Below are 22,102 nucleotides of genomic sequence, written 5' to 3'. Positions count from 1 at the left end.
TTAACGCAATGCAATGGATTAAAACAAATGACAAATCCACCTCCAAATAATATGTTACATTTACACATTCAGTTTTCCACTTAATCTGCAAATCACATTGTTTGGAAGTAGTGCCATAACTGACTTTGCCAAAAATAATATTGGTATTATTATATTAATACTATTATGAAAAATCCATAAGGCATATTCTATTGTTGTAGTCTAATGAGATATAAAACAAGCATATTGGTATAAACAGATATTTAAACATCAAAATAATCGGTATGTGTCATTAAAATAAGTATCGATTTAACTCTAAATGTGTATTGTGAGGAATTAATAAAGCATTGAGCATATATGTTATATTCAGGTTTCAAGTATAGTGCTAGCATACATTTTAAGCAATGCTTTATGACGTCAATTCCTTCACATTTTCAACAGCACAATAATAGTACTAAAGCAGGCCAACACACTGTAGGTATGGCAGCATCACCCACCTAAGAGCAGCAGCCGATGCGTCTGTTTATATTCCCGTTTGAGTTCCTTCAAGGCCCTGTCAATGTTCTTGCTGACTTTCTTGGCCTCCTTCTCGGCCTCCTTCTCCTCCACCACCACCAGTTTGTCCCAGTTCTTGTGTTTCTGGGCGCTGCTAGGAGTCTGGAGCAGCTGCAGCCTCCTCTTTCCTCCTCCTCCACCTCCTCCGTTCTGGATGAGCGCTCTGTCCCCGTCGCCACGGCGGAGCTCCCCGGCTGGGATCTTGCCGGCGTCCCCGGTGCGTAAAGGGGAGGTGGATGATGTCTTCCCGCTATTCCCCCCAGAATCCTCGTCGCGCTGCCTGGAGCCCCGGACGCACGACGGCATCATCATCATTCCAGGATCCGGAGGTTGGTGATCTGACTCCGAGTTGGCGTTGGAAATGGATCCACTGAGGTCCCCAAACAAGCGGGGACGCAGACTGTAGCACAGCCCCATGATCTGGCCAGGCGCTCACTGCTGATATTTGATCATAAATACACAACAAACGCTCTATTCCCAGTGATTTAGCGCATCATCACATGAGCTGACAGTACATGGTGCATTTTCCAGCCATGCGTAATCCCAAAATGATGCTCTTGTATTTAACAAATGCCATTTTGTGATTTCTTACAGTCCAACCTACGCGCAATAGTCGGTGGATCACCTGACATCTGCCTGTGCTGACAGTGCAGGTCCACCTTACCGTAATGAAACCAAAAGCCCAGCCACACAAAACCGGTGGACACATATGGGGTCATCTAGGTGCGTTTTTGTCCGTGCTCTGGGTGATTTGTGCTTAGAAATCCCCGTTAAGGGATCTGGAATGGATCGTAGTCTAGACTGTTTGAGCATCGAGGGCTGCTTTATACCCCTGAGACTCACTAATGAGACATTTAATGAGCACACCTGATGTATTCGGAGAATGGAACATTATCATAATAGCAGAGTCACTAATAAGAGATACGTTTAATTGTCCCAGACATAATAAAAGATTAAACAAAAAAAACATCAGAAACGTCCTTCACATACATTACAGCAGCAGCAGCAGAGATGTGTGAAATAAACAATGGTATCATATTTTTACTGGAAAAACTGGTAACACTTTACAATAAAGTCCCATTAGTTAACATTTAACTAACAATGAGCAATACATTTGTTACAGGATTATTAATCTTTGTTAACTTTAGTTGATAAAAATACAAGTTAGTATATGTTAGGTCAGGTCCATTAAATAATATATTTTGGTCTAAAAATATTGGTTTTATTAAAAGATTTTGGGGCCCTCTATAGGTCAAAGTAAATATCCCAGTCTGAATGCTGTCTGAATAATGTCTGGTTCAGAGGTGTTCTGAAATGAGGAGAGAAAAGTCCAAAGTTTTTTAATGTTTTTTATTTTTTTATATATAAATTCTAAGAGGGTGAGTTTTTACTTAGCCTACTTTTTTAACACCATCATTTTGTTCATTCAAACTGATTCGCGGAACGCCGAACATGAACGAAAACAAGAGGCGGGATTTATCGCACGAACCAATCATAGCGTGATGGAGGCATTGCCTCCTCTCACGTGACTTCCCCTCATTCATTCTCAATTACCCCCCACCAAAATGAGATAGGCTAGGTCTAATGCTGTGTTCCAGACAAGGTCAGACGTGGGCATATCCCAAATTAAATGTCCCACTTCAGATCTCAGTGGGTTCCAGTCACAGTAAGTCACATTCACATGTTGACCACACGATGTCGCCATAACATAATGAGAGCATATCATGTTTTTGTGTCAATTATGGCCAAAGAGAAAAACGAAAAACGAATGTAACATTAACTTGAAGGGTTAGTTCACCCAAAAATGAAAATAATGTCATTTATTACTCACCCTCATGTCGTTCTACACCCGTAAGACCTTCATTCATCTTTGGAACACAAATTAAGATATTGTTGATGAAATCCGATGGCTCAGTGAGGCCTCTATTGAGAGCAAAGCCATTCAAACTCTCAAGGTCCATAAAAGTACTAAAAACATATTTGAAACAGTTCATGTGAGTTCTTAACATTGTAAAGTGAACAAAATAACGTTATAAAACATTATAAAAAAAACAAACAAAAAAACGACTTTTCAATAATATCTATATGGGCCGATTTCAAAACACTGCTTCACGAAGCTTCTGAGCTTTATGAATCTTTTGTTCCGAAATTACTGATTCGGATCTCCAATCAAACAGCTAAACTGCTGAAATCACGTGACTTTGGCGCTCTGAATCACTGATTCGATTCATAAAGCTCTGAAGCAGTGTTTTAAAATCGGCCCATATAGATATTATTGAAAAGTTGTTATTTTGGTTTTTTGATGCACAAAAAGTATTCTCATCGCTTTATAATATTAAGATAGAACCACTGTACTCACATGAACTGTTTCAAATATGTTTTTAGTACCTTTATGGACCTTGAGAGTTTGAATGGCTTTGCTCTCAATGGAGGCCTCACTGAGCCATTGGATTTCACCAAAAATATCTTAATTTGTGTTCTGAAGATGAACAAAGGTCTTATGGGTGTGGAACGACATGAGGGGGAGTCATACATGACAGAATTTTTATTTTTGGGTGAACTAACCCTTTAATATCTAATGTTAAAGTTTGTTTTTTACATTGGAAGCAGGACGCTCCGACATCTTGGAAGTGACGTCAAATGACGCGTCTCACTGAGGTTGGGGTTTATCAATGTACCGCGAGTTTATATTATTGTATATTTCTCTGGTTAAATAATAATTTAATAACGCCGAATATCCAACTTTGAGTGGGAGTTCCTGACGTTATTTCCTAGAAAGAGGAGGGAAAATTCCAAAATCCTTGGTATTGACCTCAGGGGAGGCAAGAGAGACGCGGATTCTTGCTGCAACTTTGCCTGCTGGTGTCGCTGTTGGACAGTGCTGCTTTAGAAAAATGAGTTATTCATACACTTTTTAATGTCACATTTTGTATTAGTTGTGGTTGTTTTATTTTTGTAATATGGATTATTTTCTCATCCGATTTTTTTGAGGAGGCAATGACTCCCTTGCCTCCTTGGATGAAATGCCCTACTTTGGTTGTGAGACTTTTGAGTTATAAATCTAGAGCTGGCATTAATATATACCAGCTAGTACAGATGTTTTCCCAAGATGTTGCAGGAGAATGTGAACATAATCTGTAATATAATATAAATCAACAAATATTTGAAATGCAATACATTTTATTTGCTATAATTTGTTAATTTACAATTATGAAAGCACTTATAAAATGATTATTTTATTGTCTTTTTCATATATCTTATATAAAATGCCTAATGAAACTATTTCAGTATATCTGTGTCCTCAGGATCTGCATGTAGTTTCTGAATGGTGTCATCTTTTCTTTTTTTGTGAATTCTGCAGCACTTTAAAACCAATCCTCAGGAACATCAATAAACTGCAAGAAAGACAAAGAACAAAACATAAATCAACAGCCAAAATAATACATTTGTCCATGATAATGTCACACATTCCTATATCATTTCCAGCACAGAATTAAAACAATAAAAAAGGTAATTACGTCTTTTTATCTCACAATTCGGACATTTTTCTCGCAATTGTGTTTGTATCTCACAATGTGTTCTCTATAACTCTCTCACAAGTCTGAGATTAGTTGTCAGTATTGCGAGACATAAACTTGGAATTACAAGGGGGAAAAAAGTCAGAATTGTGAGATAAAGAGTCGCAATTACCTTTTTTATTCCCTGGCTGAAACAAGCTTCCATATACTATATCATGGCCTTTTAACATCTAGATATTTTATCTTTTGTCTGTATGAAAACATCAAGGATGTCGGGGATATTTCACCAAAGTCTCTCTCAAAAATTTAGAATAAAGCTTCATAGATAATACATAAACAAATAGCTAAATAAAATATTCCTGCCTTGCTCCTGCCATGAGTCCAGCTGGCATCATCTTCCATGAACTCAAAAATCTCACTCCCATCAGAGCAGTCAGTGATCCAGTGGTGCCTGCAAATATAACAACAAATCTGATTTCTCATCCTTATTTCTTTTCATAAATTGCCGAATATACAGGCTATACAAATGAATAGAAATAAAGACAAAGACTTACCCATTGAAACCCAGATATTTTTGTCATTTTTTGACATCTGATAAGCACCAACAAATGCTGCAATGCCAAACATCAGCCCAGCAACCAGAGACATAAAACTTCCTACAGCAGGAACATGACCATATTAGGAAGTTCCGGTAAAGTGCAGGTCATTTTTTTTTTTTTTTTAACAAAAAATATGAGCATATACTATAATGTTTTCTGATTTACTCACATATATCGGTGAGATAATTCACGTAAATTCATTAAAATTTCAAGGCGAATTAAGGGTAATTGGAAAAAAAAAATCACTTACACGCTCAAAATGTGCTAAAACATTTTCATTCATTTTGAAATATTTTAAAACGTGTTTTACATATTCTAGATATCCCAAAACTAAACCACAATACAAAACACCGTCGTTTGTCCCACGCATGAGATCCTTACCTGCTTTAACATAACCAACAATCCCTCCTATCGTTATCAGAGCTGCATAACCATAACCAAGCCAATCCACAGACATATCTGCACGTTTATTTAACTCTCAAATTAAACAGAAAGACGCTTTGATTGCTAAAAAGCTAAAGCTTCTCTACTTCCTGAAACATTGCATACTAGCGACTTTCAAAATAAAAGTCCCCTAGTGCAGGTGAGGACTTTTACATTTCTAAGTTTTATAGATAGATTAAAAAAAAAGCATTTTTTCTTTCAGTTCGCTGGCATTCTTCCTTTACTACTTGGAAAAATACTCATGGTAAACAACTCTGCAGTGTTCTTGACATCAATAAAGACTGACAGGAAACAAATAACAGAACAACAATAATTTCAATAAAAGTGTTTATTGCACTCTTTGTTTTTTCTTCTTTTTTCCTTTCTTTGTGGAGCTGCTTTCCTCCACTAGGATCACCTCCTCTCCCGGTAGCCTCACCCGTTTACCTTTGGCTGGCACAGGGGGCTCCGCAACAGCTGTATTGAGAAAAGACATAGATGTTAATGTTTTTACTTTGACTATTTCAACTCAAAACATGTAATTATGGACACTGCTTTAATTGTAATCACACAGCACTCTGATTTTGTGTTACCCTTAAAGGGATCGTTCACCCAAAAATGACACATTTATGTCGTTCCAAACCCATAAGACTTCTGTTCATCTTCGAAACACTAAAGAAGGTATTTTTAATCAAATCTGAGAATCGAGCGGTTTAATCAAAGACTTCTGAACGCTTTATATGATGAACAGATTAAATTTAGGCTTTTATTCACATATAAACATTGATTAGCGAACATATATGGAGGACTCAAACATGGTCAATGGAAGCTCCACTGTAATTGCTTGACATGCAAGAATAAACCTCATTGGTTCTTGTGGAAGCTCAAAAATGCTGCGTAACAAGAATGAACCACATTGGTTCTCACACATCAAACAAACATGCTTGAGCTTCCATTTACCAAATTTGAGTGCCCGAATTCACGTGACCAACTCAAACCCGTTGCAAAGTCTGTGCAGGTAAATCTTTCGCTCCATAGGAAATGTTCAATAGGAATCTTTCAAACAGATTCCTATTGAAATGATTTCACTCATGAAATCTCGAAGAACAACGGCAAACATGACCGCACCTTTAGAAGTTGCAGGCTGGGCAGACGGTTCCACAGTTGTCTCTTTCGCTTCACCAGATATCCAAACGGAAAGACAGGTGAGTCGGGCAGTGGTGTTCACCTGACCAAGCAAGGAAGGAGTCTCAAGTTTCTGTATGGGAAAGAGTGAGTATAAAACACTAATTAATCAAGTAAATTTAATGTAAAGGCCGGAACACACCAAGCCGACGCTGACGAACTGGTGGCGACGAAAGCAGACTGAGGGGTTGGCTTGACACAACCAAACCAACGCTAGACAGCGGACGGCCAAGTAGCACGTCCGTTCTGCGCCTGTGTGAGATGAAATGCCTTTCCGAACCAGCAGGTGGCAGTAGCTGAACAGCCAATCAGAATGATCAGATGGCCCGACGGAAAACTTAGTCGGCCGATGAACAAACTGCCTGACGGCCGACCATCGACTTGGTGTGTTCCTGCCTTAAGGATTAATGTAAGGATTGTACAATAATGTTAATTCTGGTGAATACAATGTGTTAGAAAAATTAAATGATCAGGCTGTTGAGAACGTGGAAAATTTAAAATATCTGGGAACATAAATAATGTTGAGTTTTGGTGAGAGTGTAGACAATATTTATAGAAGAGCAAATCAAAGGTTGTTTCTTATGCAGAAATTGAGTTGAGTTTTTATGTTAGTCAGTCAGTTTTAGAAATAGTATATATAAAAGGCCATGTTGAAATTATTTTAGTGTTTAATATTACAGCCTGGTATGGACTAACACTCTTTTATACCAGTGACAGAATATTGAATGGAATTAAGTAAGGGTAAGCATCTTTTGTGAGAATGATTTTTTTTTTTTTTGAGGTGATTTGTGATTTTTTGAGGTGAATTTGTTGCATGATTATTGTCTGTTTTTTACTTATGTACATAACTTTTGTGTTTTATGAGAAGACAAAAAACCCACATTGGTGGATAATAATGTTCAAATCAAAATAAAACCATCAGGCCAAATATTTTTTATGCTTAAAATGGTTCAACTTGAGGCTAAAAAAATGTGCATGTATGTTATATTGTCTGCTCGTACAGGTCAAGCATAATACCTCAAGATTGAGTTTCCACAACTTAATGAATCCATCGTTTGACGCCGTAACAAGGACACAAAAATCATCCTTCATGAAGCTCTCAATGGCTTTTACTCTGGAAAAAAAACAATTGCAAATGCAACTTATCTGTATGTTAATGCTCAATGGATTCTGGTCATTTCAATGCATATTGATGATGAAACAGCCCTAGAAATGGCCGATTCTATGAGATTGGGACGCACCCATAATAAAGTGGTGGTCATACCTGTTCTCATGTGCTTTGAACTCGCAGACACACTTCTGTGAGGTCACGTCATAGATACACACACTCTCATCATCTCCTCCCACAGCCAAGAGTGTGTTCTTGAAGAGACAGAGAACAGAGACTGGAATAAGACCTCAATGCAGCATAATTCATTGAGCAGGTGACAAACAGGCAAGCAAAATTTCAATTCAATTAAAGTGCCCCTATCATGCTAAGATATGTTAAATAGCATTTGGTTTCCAACACGCGCTGTAAGCGGTCGATCATCACAGCAGACTGGGCCATCTGACCAATCAGAGCAGAGCAGGCTCTCGGAAAGGAGGGGTTTAATGAGAATGAATCCTTGAACAGTTTCAGACACTGATGCTGAAATGTGTAAGAACGTTCAAGTGTTTTTTTTTTTTTTTTTTGGATGCATGTAGGAGACTCTAAAACAAAATTAGAAACAGAATAATAGGGGCACTTTAACATGTTAAGTGACTAAATAGACATATCATTCCCTTGCAAGACTGGTAAGACTGTTCACCTTCAGAAACTTCACACATGAAATCCTTTTTGGGAATGTAATGGTTCCAATAATTGTGGCAGACGTCACAGTGTAAATATCCACTGTATTATTGATAACCACTGCATACTGATCTCCATCTGGTGACCACAAGACGATCTCTGCAGCTACAAAACATCATTACACACCAGTCACCCTCTATACAAGACAAGTTTTTTAATTACCTGAAAAGTTTCTAAATCCATTACAATAATTTTATTTTAAAGAATAATTAAAAAAGGAAGGAAAAACAATGAAAATGCAGAATCAAAAAGTAAACTTACTCTGTTTGATATTCTTGATGAAAGCTGAACGTCCTTCGATAAGATTCCACGTTCTGCAATGAGAGCAATTAAATTTTGTCAAAAGAATTACTTTTTTTTTTGCTCACCAATGTAAACAAAACAAGCCCAATGACATCTATTACCAATCAAAACATTCACAATTCAGCAATCTGACCAATATGTTTGATATTCATGTTAACGTAAAAACAAACGTGTACTTGCCTCAGAGTCTTGTCTGTTCCAACAGAGAGCGCAAGTTTTCCAGAAGGGTGTACGGACAGTGAAGTAACATGACCCCTAAGAAGTAAAACCCAGATTATTTATACATGAGTAAATAAAAGTTTATTGTCGGCAAGATTTTTTTAAAAATGCTTTTTAAAATAAGTCTTTAAATAAAAGTTATTAAATCAAAAACTTAAATATTAGTACAATTTAAAATGACTGTTTTCTATTGTAATTTATTTGTAATGCATTTTAGCTGAATTTTCAGCATCGTTACTCCAGTCTTCAGTGTCACATGATCCTTCAGAAATCAATCTAATATACTGATTTGCTGCTCAAGAAACATTTATTATTATCTATATCAATATTGAAAACAGTTGTGCTGCTTCATATTTTTGTGGAAACTGTGATACATTTTATTCAGGATTATTTGATGAATAGAAAGTTCAAAAGAACAACATTTATTTTATTTCTATTAAAATAGAAATCTTTTATAAATGTCTTTACTGTCACTTCTGATCTATTTAATGGAAACTAAATAAAAGTATTAATTCTTAAAAAAACATCTGACCCCAAACTTTTGAATGGTAACATATTTTGTGTATTTCAGATTACTTACTTGTGAGCTTTGATAGATTTTAAACATTCCCATTTTTGGGTGCTCCACACACAGATGAGACCGTCTTGTCCTCCGCTGAGTAAATGGGACGTTCCGTAGAACTCCAGACACGAGATGGTACCTGTCGAGGAGGAGAGCTTACAATGTGTATGCATCACATGAAACCTAAATGTTGGTGAATCTTTGATGTCAGACTCTCTTGTCCAATTAGAAACCAAAATTGCTTTGGCTTTACATTAAAGGTGCCATCAAACATTTATTTTACAAGATGTAATACAAGTCTAAGGTGTCCCCTGAATGTGTCTGTGAAGTTTAAATACCCCATAGATTTTTTTAGTTAATTTTTTTAACTGCCTATTTTGGGGCATAATTAGAAATGCGCCGATTCAGGCTGCGGCCCCTTTAATTGCTCGTGCTCTCCGCCCCCCCAGGGCTCTCGACTCTATCACTGCATAAACAAAGTTTACACAGCTAATATAACCCTCAAAATGGATCTTTACAAAGTGTTCGTCATGCAGCATGTCTAATCGCGTAAGTATTGTATTTATTTGGATGTTTACATTTGATTCTGAATGAGTTTGATAGTGCTCCGTGGCTAACGGCTAATGCTACACTGTTGGAGAGAATTTATAAAGAATGAAGTTGTGTTTATGAATTATACAGACTGCAAGTGTTTAAAAATTAAAATAGCGTTGGCTCTCGTCTCCGTGAATACAGTAATAAACTATGGTGACTTTAACCACATTTAACAGTACATTAGCAACATGCTAATGAAACATTTAAAGACAATTTACAAATATCCCTAAAAATATCATGATATCATGTCAGTTATTATTGCTCCATCTGCCATTTTTTGCTATTGTTCTTGCTTGCTTACCTAGTCTGATGATTCAGCTGTGCACAGATCCAGATGTTAATACTGGCTGCCCTTGTGTAATGCCTTGAACATGGGCTGGCATATGCAAATATTGGGGGCGTACATATTAATGATCCCGAATGTTATGTAACAGTCAGTGTTATGTTGAGATTCGCCTGTTCTTCGGAGGTCTTTTAAACAAATTAAATTTATATAAGAAGGAGGAAACAATGGTATTTAACTATGCTGAGGAAAATTAAATGTTCAATTCTATGGCACCTTTAAAAAAGGTAAATGTCCTCACCATCATGGTGCAACAAAGCCCCATGTTCAGTTTTCTTGCTCATGTCATACAGCTGAATGGTTTCATCTTTGCTCCCAGTGGCGATGAATCGATCACTGGATGAAACTGCAGTCAGAGATGCTGTGTGTGCATGATGGGTAAAGTTGGGCTCAAGTGTCCACTCCTAAAATAGACATGAAGAACATAACTAAGATCATATACCAAATAAATATGATATCAAATGAAGTCAGTATTATTATTGGAGTTAGCAATTATGATCATAAAAGGCCTGTTATTATTATTAATTTTAAAAATGGACCAATATATTAATTATTGCACTCAAGAAAAAACATGCGCAGACTAGAATAAACCAAGACACAATTACACTTAATGCTCATTATCAAGACTAATGAAGATCATATCAATTTAAAAAAATATATATGTATATATGTTATGAAAAATGATAATTACCTTATCACTAGTGCACACTCGATATCCAAATACTATCTGCTCATAACAACCAGCGACTAACTCCACATGATCCCCCATGACTATAAAACACGTGTTCATACAGTTACAGACAGCCTTTAAGAGATGACACGCTGTCCCTCATATGTAATTATTTATATTAATAAATATTATACCTGGTTTATAAAAAACTTAAACACTAAAGCCCGTTGAAAGTAGAATACGGTTGCTCATGCCTACAACAACGTGTATACTAAACTCCTTTAACTTCCACCGGAAGTGCAATACTTCATAATAAGAGTCCATATCACAATAAAAGTCAATAGGTGTATTGCTCAAAGCGAGGGAAAAATAAAATAAAAGTTTTGTATCTGATTTTTTAGCACAGTTGAGATTTTGTGCAGTATGCCAAAGATGAAAACAACATATGTACATAGATAATTTCACTTTTATCTATGAATACAAATTTAGCCCATTTTAGCATTTGACATTTTATTTGCTTCTTACTATAAGGTTAAAAGTAACTATGACTAACTAATATAAGCTGTTTTTCTTCCCCAATTTATAAATTATTTAAAAAAAAATACCTAATATATCAGATCAACCCATATGTCCTGATAATTTTATGAGGCTTCTAAAATGTATAACTGCAGAGAAAAAAAAATCTATATTTTAAATAAGTTTTGGTTGGGGTGATTTAAGCCTCGCCCAGCTTTAAAAGATAAAGAAAGATCAATCTGTAGTCATTTCCAGGGGTAAATTAATATAATTCAATCAAAATACATATACATACATAAAATCATTCTAAAAATATTAAAATGAGATGGAATACTATGACCGGGCAAACATTTTGAATTATTACACTTGTGTTTTAAAAAACAAATGAATCAAATTCATTCTGCACAGTGTTGTGCAAAACCAGCGACTTCTATGAAATCATCTGCCATCTATCGATGTCAACGCCATGCATGTAAACCTCTTTAAAATGCACATGGAACACATTGCGTCAGGAAAATATGCTCTCTTTGAAAATAGCTGACATGATGTAAGGGTTAAAGGGAGATTTCAAATGACAAATTCATGATGTTTTTCAACCTGAGATTCAAAAATCATCGCCTCATGACCGAGGCATTGCTTACAGTAGAAAAGTTCACACGTCTTCCTAAATGTTCTAGGAAGAAGTACTTACACTGATTTCGCAATTGTGCACTGGACTACATGGCTTCCACTAAAAGGTGAGTCCTAAAATAGGCTGCAACCTAAACCTGAGAGAACAGTTTAGATGTCTTTCATTGAACAATTCATCAGGTATAAGCTACTGTGCAGGCTTATTAAAATACGTCACCTGGCCGTGAGGGTTAGATATCAGTGTCTAACTTTGCTTCCTACACCTCCTGTGAGGAGACCAGGCCAATCTTTGCACATTCAAACCAAGACTCTTAACAAAAGTCCTACGGTGTGCCTGTTTCTGTCTTTCACCATTGTGTTCTCTCATGTTTGCACTGTTTGGTATAGTGAAATAAAGTCCAGTCCTCTTCTTAAATGTGAATATTTTAAAACTGAGCTCTGTCTCTATGTCCACATCCTGTCAGGTTGAGCGATTGCCGCTTACAAAGTTGTAGACCAAAAACTGAGAGGTTCCACAGTAATGTGTTGCGAAGAGTTTGCCGTCAGGTGTGGGATCGGAGAAGGCGATTTCATCTTTACTTAGATGAGACCCATAGATGAAATTATTCCTGGAGAAAAAAAAAAAAAAATGATGTATGTGAACTTTTATTTTATTTTAAAAGTATTCTTAATGCATCATAATAGATTAATAATGCATTATAATAAACACTTTCCTGCATTATATTACAACACATTATAACTGTGGTTACAATTATTCATATGCACCCATCCAACGCTTTACCTGAGGCACTCGATCATGCGTGAGGCGATGCCTCTCCGTCTCATCATGCTGAACACCCAAATGCGACTGATGCCACAGAGCGCCGGCTCGGGTACGGTAGAGCAGCACCAGGCTCTCTGACGCTCGTACATGACCTTCTCTCCTTCCGAACCTTCCGGAATGGACTCCTCGATAACCCTGTATCCCTGCACACAGCGGCCAAAACAAACCCATCAGATGTAGAATAGACTAAGATGAACATTACACAAAGAAGCAGCACTTTACAATGATTTCAATTAGTTATTAATAGGCCTACATGGAAAACACACATCTTCTGTGCTAATTGAGGGGGGGAAACCAGCAGAATTCTGATTTAAATACTGTAAAACATAAAAATACAACTGCGAGCAGCAATTATCGGGCTCAATCGCTTCAAGGCCTTCAAGCACATGCATAAAAAGGTATAATGTTTTGATCAACGAACCTGTAACCATCTCGATCACAGATGGAAAAGACCATTTACAGCCAATACAGGCAATTTTCCATAGGAAAGTTATGGTTTATAAAGCTTTTTAAAGGTGCCATCGAACGTTTTTTTACAAGATGTAATATAAGTCTAAGGTGTCCCCTGAATGTGTCTGTGAAGTTTCAGCTCAAAATACCCCATAGATTTTTTTTAATTCATTTTTTTAACTGCCTATTTTGGGGCATAATTAGAAATGCGCCGATTCAGGCTGCGGCCCCTTTAAATCCTCGCGCTCTCCGCCCACGGAGCTCGCGCTTGCCTTAAACAGTGCCTAAACAAAGTTTACACAGCTAATATAACCCTCAAAATGGATCTTTACAAAGTGTGCGTCATACATAGTGCATACATGCATCGGATTATGTGAGTATAGTATTTATTTGGATGTTTACATTTGATTCTGAATGAATTTGAGGCTGTGATCCGTGGCTAACGGCTAATGCTACACTGTTGGAGAGATTTATAAAGAATGAAGTTGTGTTTATGAATTATACAGACTGCAAGTGTTTAATAATGAAAATAGCGACGGCTCTTGTCTCCGTGAATACAGTTAGAAACGATGGTAACTTTAACCACATTTAACAGTACGTTAGCAACATGCTAACGAAACATTTAGAAAGACAGTTTACAAATATCACTAAAAATATCATGTTATCATGAATCATGTCAGTTATTATTGCTCCATCTGCCATTTTTCGCTGTTGTTCTTGCTTGCTTACCTAGTCTGATGATTCAGCTGTGCACATCCAGACGTTCTGCCCTTGTCTAATGGCTTGAACATGAGCTGGCATATGCAAATATTGGGGGCGTACTAGGGCTGGGCGATATATCGCATGCGATTCTCACGCGCATTTCGTCAGTAAAGCCGGTTCCCTGATTACCGCTAAATCGCCATCACCTGCTTTCAAATGGAGCGCCTTTTAATAGACAGAGCCGTAATTCACTGATAAGCCACGCAAAATCGGGTTCATTATCGAAGTCGATTCATCTTCGATACTGAACGCGATTTTGCGTGGCTTGTCCATGAACTACGGCTTTGTCTACTAAAAGGCGCTCCATTTGAAAGCAGGTGATGGCGATTTAGCGGTAATCAGGGAACCGGCTTTACTGACGAAATGCGCGTGAGAATCGCATGCGATATATCGCCCAGCCCTAGGGCGTACATATTAATGATCCTGACTGTTACGTAACAGTCGGTGTTATGTTGAGATTCGCCTGTTCTTCGGAGGTCTTTTAAACAAATGAGATTTATATAAGGAGGAGGAAACAATGGTGTTTGAGACTCACTGTACGTCATTTCCATGTACTGAACTCTTGTTATTTAACTATGCCAAGATAAATTCAGTTTTTAACTCTAGGGCACCTTTAACAGTTATCGAGGTTGAGCCAAAAACCTAGGACTAGCTCGCCAAAGTTGGTTTTTGAAATAATCTTCAATATTTAGAGGCAAAGTTGCTCAGAATGAGGAGTTCTACCATGCGGTGTGAATGTCGTGGTCATGTGCGAAAAATCATGCAATACACGATCCTTTACGCACGTGAAAAACGCAAAGGCGAGTTTGGTGAAAATATCTCATTCCATTCACGAGTTATAGCCATTTTAGTAAAAGTGGCTCCGCCCACTTTGAACGTTTTGGCAGCCCAATGCACTTGAACCCCTAAATATTAAAACAAGCTTAGAGTATTGCACTCTAATTTGTTTCTAAAAAATATGAAAAGAATTTTACAAGATGTAATGCATGAGGTGGTGAATATGTAAAACTTTAAATTCTGAGGGAACAGATTAATTCTATAAATAGATGATATACAATGCAAAAAAGAGATATGCAGTTCAATATATTGAAATATGGACAAACTAATTAACATATAGTCATTTCTATATCTATATATGTTTAATGACATTTCATATAAAATAGTTAGCTGATGTTTTGAGTATTGCATATAAAGAAATAACGTTAAACTATTACCAACAAAGAATTTGGGGGGTTCGTATCATTTGTTTTTTAACCAATAGTAAAAACATAACAATAAGAAGGGTTTTAAAACATAGATACAGATGTACACCTATAAACATGCAATTAAACACCTGTGTGTTCAGCTGACCTCTTGGATGTGCTCAGCAATAAGGCAGCCTGCGACTTTCTTATCATTTGAAATGAAGAGGAAGGTTTTGGTCTGTGATGGGACTTTAGTCTCCACTTGCTGGAAGCCCAAGTCATTGTCCACCATTTCTCTGATCTCTTCAACCTTAAATCCAACAAGACAAATATCATAAACAGCAATAATTTGTATCAGGAAAGCAATTGGAAATCTTCTAAACATGCAGTATGGCTGCAGCAGACAGTTTGAGGGCTAGAGAATGGAAACATGAGGAAGGAACAAGTACCTTTTTCAACGCGTACTTCGGATCATCAGGGAGGACAAGAATAATCTTGCCATCAGGATACTCTCCCAGGATTCTCTCTTTCTTCCAGCCCTGGACCACATATTACAATAATGATTTTGAGACATGGGTATGCATGTAGTTATTTTGAGCCTGTATTACTCCCATCCTCAAATAAAATGTGTAATTGTGTATAATGATTCTGTGACATGGGTATGGATGTATGTAGTTATTTTGAGACTTTATTACTCCCATCCTAAAATAAAATGCGTAATTGTGTATAATGATTTTGAGACATGGGTATGCATGTAGTTATTTTGAGCCTGTATTACTCCCATCCTAAAATAAAATGCGTAATTGTGTATAATGATTCTGTGACATGGGTATGGATGTATGTAGTTATTTTGAGACTTTATTACTCCCATACTGAAATGAAACAGAGTTTTCGACTACCTCTGGAAGTGGTTGAAATTGGACAAGCTCAAAGAGTTTTACACCCTGTTTACGCTTGTATTTAGCATCATTTAGCACTTGTGATCTGATCGACCAAATCACATCTTAATACCAGGTGTAAACAGGACCAAAGTTACACGGGAGAGAATTATTTTGTTAATTACAATACAATAATAATATGGTCTATTATATGCTTTAATGAATTTGACTGAAACTGCATCTACAGTATGTGTCAATAACTTAAAGAATCACGTAATAACAAATATGTGGCTCACCACGTATTTGACAGCACTGATAAACTGGTTGTGGAACAGGAGATGTTGGGATTCGTCCTCTGGGCTCGAAGGGGAGTACAACATCCCACACACGTTACACGTCACCGCACCAAAAGCCTTCTGACCAGCATCCTGTGAAGCACAAAACAACCTTCACAAAATGCTGAGCACCAATGCTACAATGCATAATATAATGATGGGCATGATGTATTCTTCTCTAGGTTTAATTGTTTATTTCAAAAGTTGTTGCAGTAATTGGATATTTAAGTTAAAGAACAAAAAGAAAAGAAAACTAGGATTAAATAATAACCAAACAAAGTTCATTAGGATATAAATGACTTACATTGCTGGACTGTGCTGCTGTATTTGCAGGTTTGGGACTGTTCCTGACCTCTTTCTTCTGTTCTGCTTCAGGTTCAACATTTGAATTTGCCCTAAAATGACACCAAAAAGTTAAGTCATGCTTTAAGTTTGTTTTCTAAAATTATTAATAGACTATGAATTTACATTACTGTAATGATGACATTTTTTAATTTGAGAATATCATTCCAAAAACACATCATAAGCTGAAGTGTGTAATTTCTGCTCAACTAGAATCACCAAATGGAATTGCAAAAATTATGATTTTTTTTTTTTTTTTTTTAAGTTGTCCTGTACACTTCCTATTTGTTGAGCAAAAAGACAGCCCCACATTTTTGCACTGGTTATGTTGCTCTAAACAAACGGGAATAAAACCATAGCTTACTTGTAGCTGCATATTAAACTAAGATAGGAGAAAGCATTTTCACACACACACACACACACACACACACACACAAAAACAATTCTCTGCCATTTTTTTTATTTAATTTTTTTTATTAACAGACCTGAAAGCAAGTTTTAGATTTCAAAACTTTCAACAATGAATTACCTGTTGCTGTCTTCTGTTTGCGTCTCTTCGACAGGTTCTTGCTGGGGAAAGGGTTTCGGCTTACTATCTGTGGACATATGCGCCACAAGGTAGTTAATAAAAATGTCAAAGGGAATTAGTTCAGCATGCATTTAAAACTCAATACATTATCTGAGTATGATAAGCTCCACAAACACCTATTATGAAACTAACATTGCATGTCTAAGATGGACAGAAGACAAGCTTTCTGTGTTCTACTCAAAAACAAACAAATCAATACAATGTCTACCTGCAGTAGTGGGCGTACATGGCTTGTCCACTGGTGGTTTGGGCTGCACTGGAGCTGATGAAGAGGACTGCTCTGGTTTGACCTGTGAGACCTGTTGGGTTATTTAGATTGTTAGCGAAAATTTTTTTTAATTATTCCTGTGATGGCAAAGCTGAATTTTCAGCATCATTACTCCAGTCTTTAGTGTCACATGATCCTTCAGAAATCATTCTAATATGCCGATTTGCTGCTCAAGAAACATTTTTTAAAATGGCTAAGGGCAAGGCTAAGGGATAGTGTATAGTCAGAAGATGTGGTGATGCAAGACCCCACTGCAAAATTATCATGCTTATTATGTGGCAGGTTGCATATGCGCATAATTTTGTTTTGCAGTAATTAGTTTATCCACAAGGTGGCAGCCGTGCCCTGGGGGTGTTGATTCACAAGGTAAAAACAAACTGCATAAACAGAACAGGCCGGAACACATGCAAGCTACAGCGACAATGGAGGCCTACACAGATGAGAGACTGTGAGAAGAGGTTAGAAAGTACACTCACTCTACAACTCTAGCATGAAATAATACAAAGATGTTTATATGGGTTGCAACTCATAGAGGTATTGCAATTTGTCGCAATGCGCATGCGTTGAATGCCTGTGTACGCATACAAGTCAAGTGCAGTATACTTTGCAAGGCTGTGGATTTGACAAAACTAAGTACACTTTCTGCTTTAAGCAGTCTGTTATCAGTTGTAGTGTTTGCTGTCATTTAGTAACAGGCTGCTAGATGGCATGATTGCAGAATCAGAATTGAGCATTGCAGGGAGCCATGTAAATATAACAATGAAAGGTGCATGGTTCTGCAATAAGCATGACCAAGTTTGTAAAAGGACTGCCAGTGCCACGTAAACAAAGCAGACGATGATTCTACTTTAATACTTTAAAGGGTTAGTTCACCCAAAAATTAAAATAAGGTCATTTATTAGTGAGGCCTGCATAGCCAGCAATGACATTTTCTCTGTCAAGAACCATAAAGGTACTACAACATATTTAAATCAGTTCATGTGAGTACAGTGGTTCAATATTAATATTATGAAGCGAAGAGAATATTTTTGGTGCGCCAAAATGAATCAGCGTGTCGAATCATGATTCGGATCGTGTGTCAAACCGCCAAACTGCTGAAATCACGTGACTTTGGTGCTCCGAACCGCTCATTCGACACGCTGATTCATTATGCTCCGAAGCTTCATGAAGCAGTGTTTTGAAATCGGCCATCACTGTATAAGTCATTATTTAGTTTTTTTGGCTCACCAAAAATATTCTTGTCGCTTTATAATATTAATATTGAACCACTGTACTCACATGAACTGATTTAAATATGTTTTTAGTACATTAATGGATCTTGAGAGAGGAAATGTCATTGCTGGCTATGCAGGACTCACTGAGCCATCGGATTTCAACAAAAATATCTTAATTTGTGTTCTGAAGATGAATGAAGGTCTCATGAGGGTGAGTAATAAATTACATTATTTTCATTTTTTGGTGAACTAACCCTTTAAACTACCAATACAATGTGTCTACACCAGATGCGACAAAAGCAAACAGAACCCATTATAATCAGTGATGCTGTTTACACTGGATGTGGATTGGACAACACGTCCAATTCCCTACAATAAACTGATACACCAATAAACTGATACAGATTCCAATCGGATATACAAATAATCGGCTTTGGACTGACAGTGACTTCACATCACAAACACAAATGGAAGCCCACTGAAGTTGAAAACTTGTACTGTATTAATTATAACGTTTCAAATAAATACTATAGGATTTTGCGAGCAAGGTCATGTCTGAGAGTGTCTTTATGTGGGTGAATGTAGGTGGGGGGCTTGAAAATATTTTTCTCTACAGAAGAAAAAAGTTTGGGAACCACTGAATTAAATCCTTGCTAAATAAAAGTATGAATTTCCGTGCACCTGAGTGTTTTACCTCATTTTTGGCTGCTGGTTTGGTCGTCTCATCTTCAAGACCGTCAAGTTCAAAGTCATCTGGTGAATATTTGCGTCTGGGAGTGTAGGGTTTGTACTCCACCACTGGTTTGGGTTTCGGGCTGGTGATTCCATTAGGCATGGGTGGTGCCTGAGCTGGAAGTGCTCGTCTGGGTTCAACCGAGCCCACTTTGGGCACGCTTTCTGGCACAGGAACCTGCGCAGGGGTGGTGGCCGGGCTGGGCGAGATCGACGGAGCGTCAGACTTTTTGGGAGAACCAGCCTGACTCGCTTGATCCGACTTGAGCTTCTTAACACGGGTCCAAGTCAACTTATCCCGCTGAAGCTCCACCTGCCTGAGCCTCTGATAACGGGATAGCTTCTTCTTCTCCTGGGTCTTGAGCGGGAGACACACCTGGCTGAGGAAAAAACGTTTCTTGGGCGTGCTATCCTCGGCCTTGGGATCAGCGGGTTCCTCGTTTGAGGTTTCGGCGGGAACGGTGTTGTCAGACACCACTTCCTCAGTTTCGCTTACCTCTGTAGATTCACTCACCTCCTTTTGTTGCTCAATATCTTTCTCATCTGAAGCTCCCGGAGCATCAGAGGCGATATCATCTGCAATTTCCTCACAGAGAGCCAGGAGGTTGAGCTGTCGCGGTGGGGGTTTCTTGGCGGCAGCCGCCCTTTCCTCGGCCAAAGCCGCGAGGCGTGCCTTCGTCCGAGCCTGCGGGTTCATCGCTTGCTTTTTCGGATGCCCTTGCGTGGAGTCCGTCGCACTTTCCTGGGGCAAAGAGGGTGAAGAGTTGATGTTACACCTCACAGCTTCGCTTGTTTGTTTTTTTGACGTTTCCTCCTCAGAGCTTTGAGCTGACTGCTGACTGCTGTCGTCCAAATCCTCATAGGTTTCGATCTCTACAACACAATGTTCAATCTCAATGTCATCGTCCAGAAACGCTTCTGAATCCGGGAGAAACACTTTCGCCATGTCGGTACTTTGTACACTGTCCTGCAGGGAACACGTGTTCACCACCTCTAACTCATCCATGTCAGAAATGTCTTTACCAGCGTACGAGTGTTTCGTGATGCTGGTTTCTTGGATGACTTTGAAAAGAGCCTCCAGAGGTGGAGGAGATTTGCTCATCACATCTACTTTTGCATCCACACTGACCGTTATTTTCTCAATAGAGTCCGTTGGCAGCTCTTTATGCTCTTCTATTTTGCTTGCTCGCAGGTCATGAAGCGCTTGCAGATCACTTATATTGCCAACATGGATTTTGTCAGGTTTGGGTAGCGTGATCTCCTCATTTTGGAAGTCGAGCAATCGCCCGTAATTGTGCTCTATTTGCACAGGGAACAAGGCTGCTACTGTTTTGATCGTTTCGGAGATGGAGGGCTTTTCTTTCTTTACTTTCGGAACATATTTCTTGTTTCCCTTTTTCAGGACAGACATATTCTGAGATGGTTTATCTCCGGAGAATTTCGTCTTCACCCCATCTTTCCGTCGTCTTCCTCTCGCGCCCTTTTTTTGTGGCACTTTCAAGCGAGAGGATCGCCGAACGGGTTTTCCGTTTTCTTCCCTCGATTGTGTCTGATGTTTCTGTTTAGACGATTGAATTTCCAACCCTTTATTTTTTGGAGGTCTTCCTCTCAAAGACTTCTTGGGCATCTGAGATTTATCTGACTCCACGAGACTCTGATCTATCTTTGTCTTCTTTATTTCAGGTTCAGAAGAAGACATATTTCTTTTCTGCCCAGGCATGCTAAGGAGGAACAACAAAGCAAGTTATATGCAACTATAAAACAAACAGTGTATGCAAGTTGTTGTTTGCAAATGTAAAACAAATAATGTAGATGGAAACAAAAACCAGGCATCCAAAAATAATGACAAATAAACAACAAAACGATTAATATAGTACTAATAATAACAGAAGATGAGCAGCTGTCATCCAACAAGTGACAGCTGAGAAAAAGCAGACAATTCACTGATAATAAACGCTCCTACAATATGCATCAACAATAATAGTATAATCTCTATCCACAATGCATTAAAATAACGCATAATAATATCTTAAACACATCGACATGTCAGCACCTCTGAGTCTATATTTCTCCAAAGATGACAAGTATAAATTGAATACGTGTCATTTAATCCCATTCAACAGCATGCTATGATGATCTAAAGAGTGTATAAATGAATTAAATAAATGAATCACATTTTTGTAGATAAACAGAGATTCAAGTGTCTCATCAGTCTGACGTCGAGAAGAAAGTTAGCAGAGCTGGCTAATCCGTTAGCTGCCTCCTTAAAAAGCCAACGACATTCACTACTGTCGATTATATATTACAGATAAGTACATAAGATTTAAATATAGCTATTATGATAAACACAAAAAGAAACGGCAATAATAAAGTACATCACTGAACTTACCTATCTTTCCCTGTTTCTAAACAACAGCTGTTTTCCGCTGTGTGGAGCAAAGTTTAGCCTCACTTCCGGTGCTGCGTCTTCTTCGGCTGATCTTTCGCATATGATTCAACGACACATACAGGACTGGAGTATGGAGATAATGTTTTCAGCGTGGCCACTAGATGGTAGTAGCGCTCTTCTGGTGATGAGTCGCTGCTGAACTCCCAGAA

At 37.9% G+C, this 22,102-nt stretch overlaps 4 protein-coding genes across 4 annotated transcripts in view; all 4 read right to left on the bottom strand.

The window, feature by feature from the left end:
- LOC125258359 (guanine nucleotide-binding protein G(olf) subunit alpha) overlaps window positions 1–1,149 on the bottom strand; it is a 32,888-nt gene extending 31,739 nt beyond the window's left edge. Inside the window, exon 1 of the mRNA XM_048175261.1 lies at window positions 477–1,149. Coding sequence (XP_048031218.1) covers window positions 477–951 — 475 coding nt within the window. The 5' untranslated portion in view covers window positions 952–1,149. The remainder of the gene's footprint in view (window positions 1–476) is intronic.
- A 2,547-nt stretch (window positions 1,150–3,696) lies between these two features.
- Window positions 3,697–5,223, bottom strand: tmem14cb (transmembrane protein 14Cb). Its single transcript, XM_048175272.1, has 4 exons — window positions 5,033–5,223; window positions 4,607–4,708; window positions 4,416–4,503; window positions 3,697–3,929 (listed from the first exon to the last, which is right to left on the bottom strand). The coding sequence occupies exons 1-4, from the start codon at window positions 5,106–5,108 to the stop codon at window positions 3,866–3,868; spliced, it is 330 nt and encodes a 109-aa protein (XP_048031229.1). The 5' UTR covers window positions 5,109–5,223; the 3' UTR covers window positions 3,697–3,865.
- Window positions 5,224–5,408: 185 nt separating this feature from the next.
- pak1ip1 (PAK1 interacting protein 1) lies at window positions 5,409–11,087 on the bottom strand. The gene is made up of 10 exons (XM_048175265.1): window positions 10,803–11,087; window positions 10,353–10,515; window positions 9,193–9,313; window positions 8,574–8,648; window positions 8,352–8,404; window positions 8,050–8,195; window positions 7,524–7,621; window positions 7,277–7,373; window positions 6,203–6,332; window positions 5,409–5,551 (listed from the first exon to the last, which is right to left on the bottom strand). Exons 1-10 carry the CDS (start codon window positions 10,899–10,901, stop codon window positions 5,424–5,426), a joined length of 1,110 nt encoding a protein of 369 aa, XP_048031222.1. The 5' UTR covers window positions 10,902–11,087; the 3' UTR covers window positions 5,409–5,423.
- A 178-nt stretch (window positions 11,088–11,265) lies between these two features.
- On the bottom strand, window positions 11,266–22,064 carry esco1 (establishment of sister chromatid cohesion N-acetyltransferase 1). Its single transcript, XM_048175251.1, has 10 exons — window positions 21,894–22,064; window positions 19,467–21,225; window positions 17,499–17,589; window positions 17,231–17,297; window positions 16,664–16,754; window positions 16,321–16,452; window positions 15,596–15,685; window positions 15,313–15,456; window positions 12,709–12,893; window positions 11,266–12,535 (listed from the first exon to the last, which is right to left on the bottom strand). Exons 2-10 carry the CDS (start codon window positions 21,222–21,224, stop codon window positions 12,388–12,390), a joined length of 2,706 nt encoding a protein of 901 aa, XP_048031208.1. The 5' UTR covers window position 21,225; window positions 21,894–22,064; the 3' UTR covers window positions 11,266–12,387.
- Between the last annotated feature and the right edge of the window lie 38 nt (window positions 22,065–22,102).

The sequence above is a fragment of the Megalobrama amblycephala genome, linkage group LG22, assembly GCF_018812025.1.
Source record: "Megalobrama amblycephala isolate DHTTF-2021 linkage group LG22, ASM1881202v1, whole genome shotgun sequence".
Taxonomy (NCBI): domain Eukaryota; kingdom Metazoa; phylum Chordata; class Actinopteri; order Cypriniformes; family Xenocyprididae; genus Megalobrama; species Megalobrama amblycephala.
The sequence above is the reverse complement of the archived record's forward strand: the minus strand, read 5'-3'. Positions and strand labels throughout refer to the sequence as shown.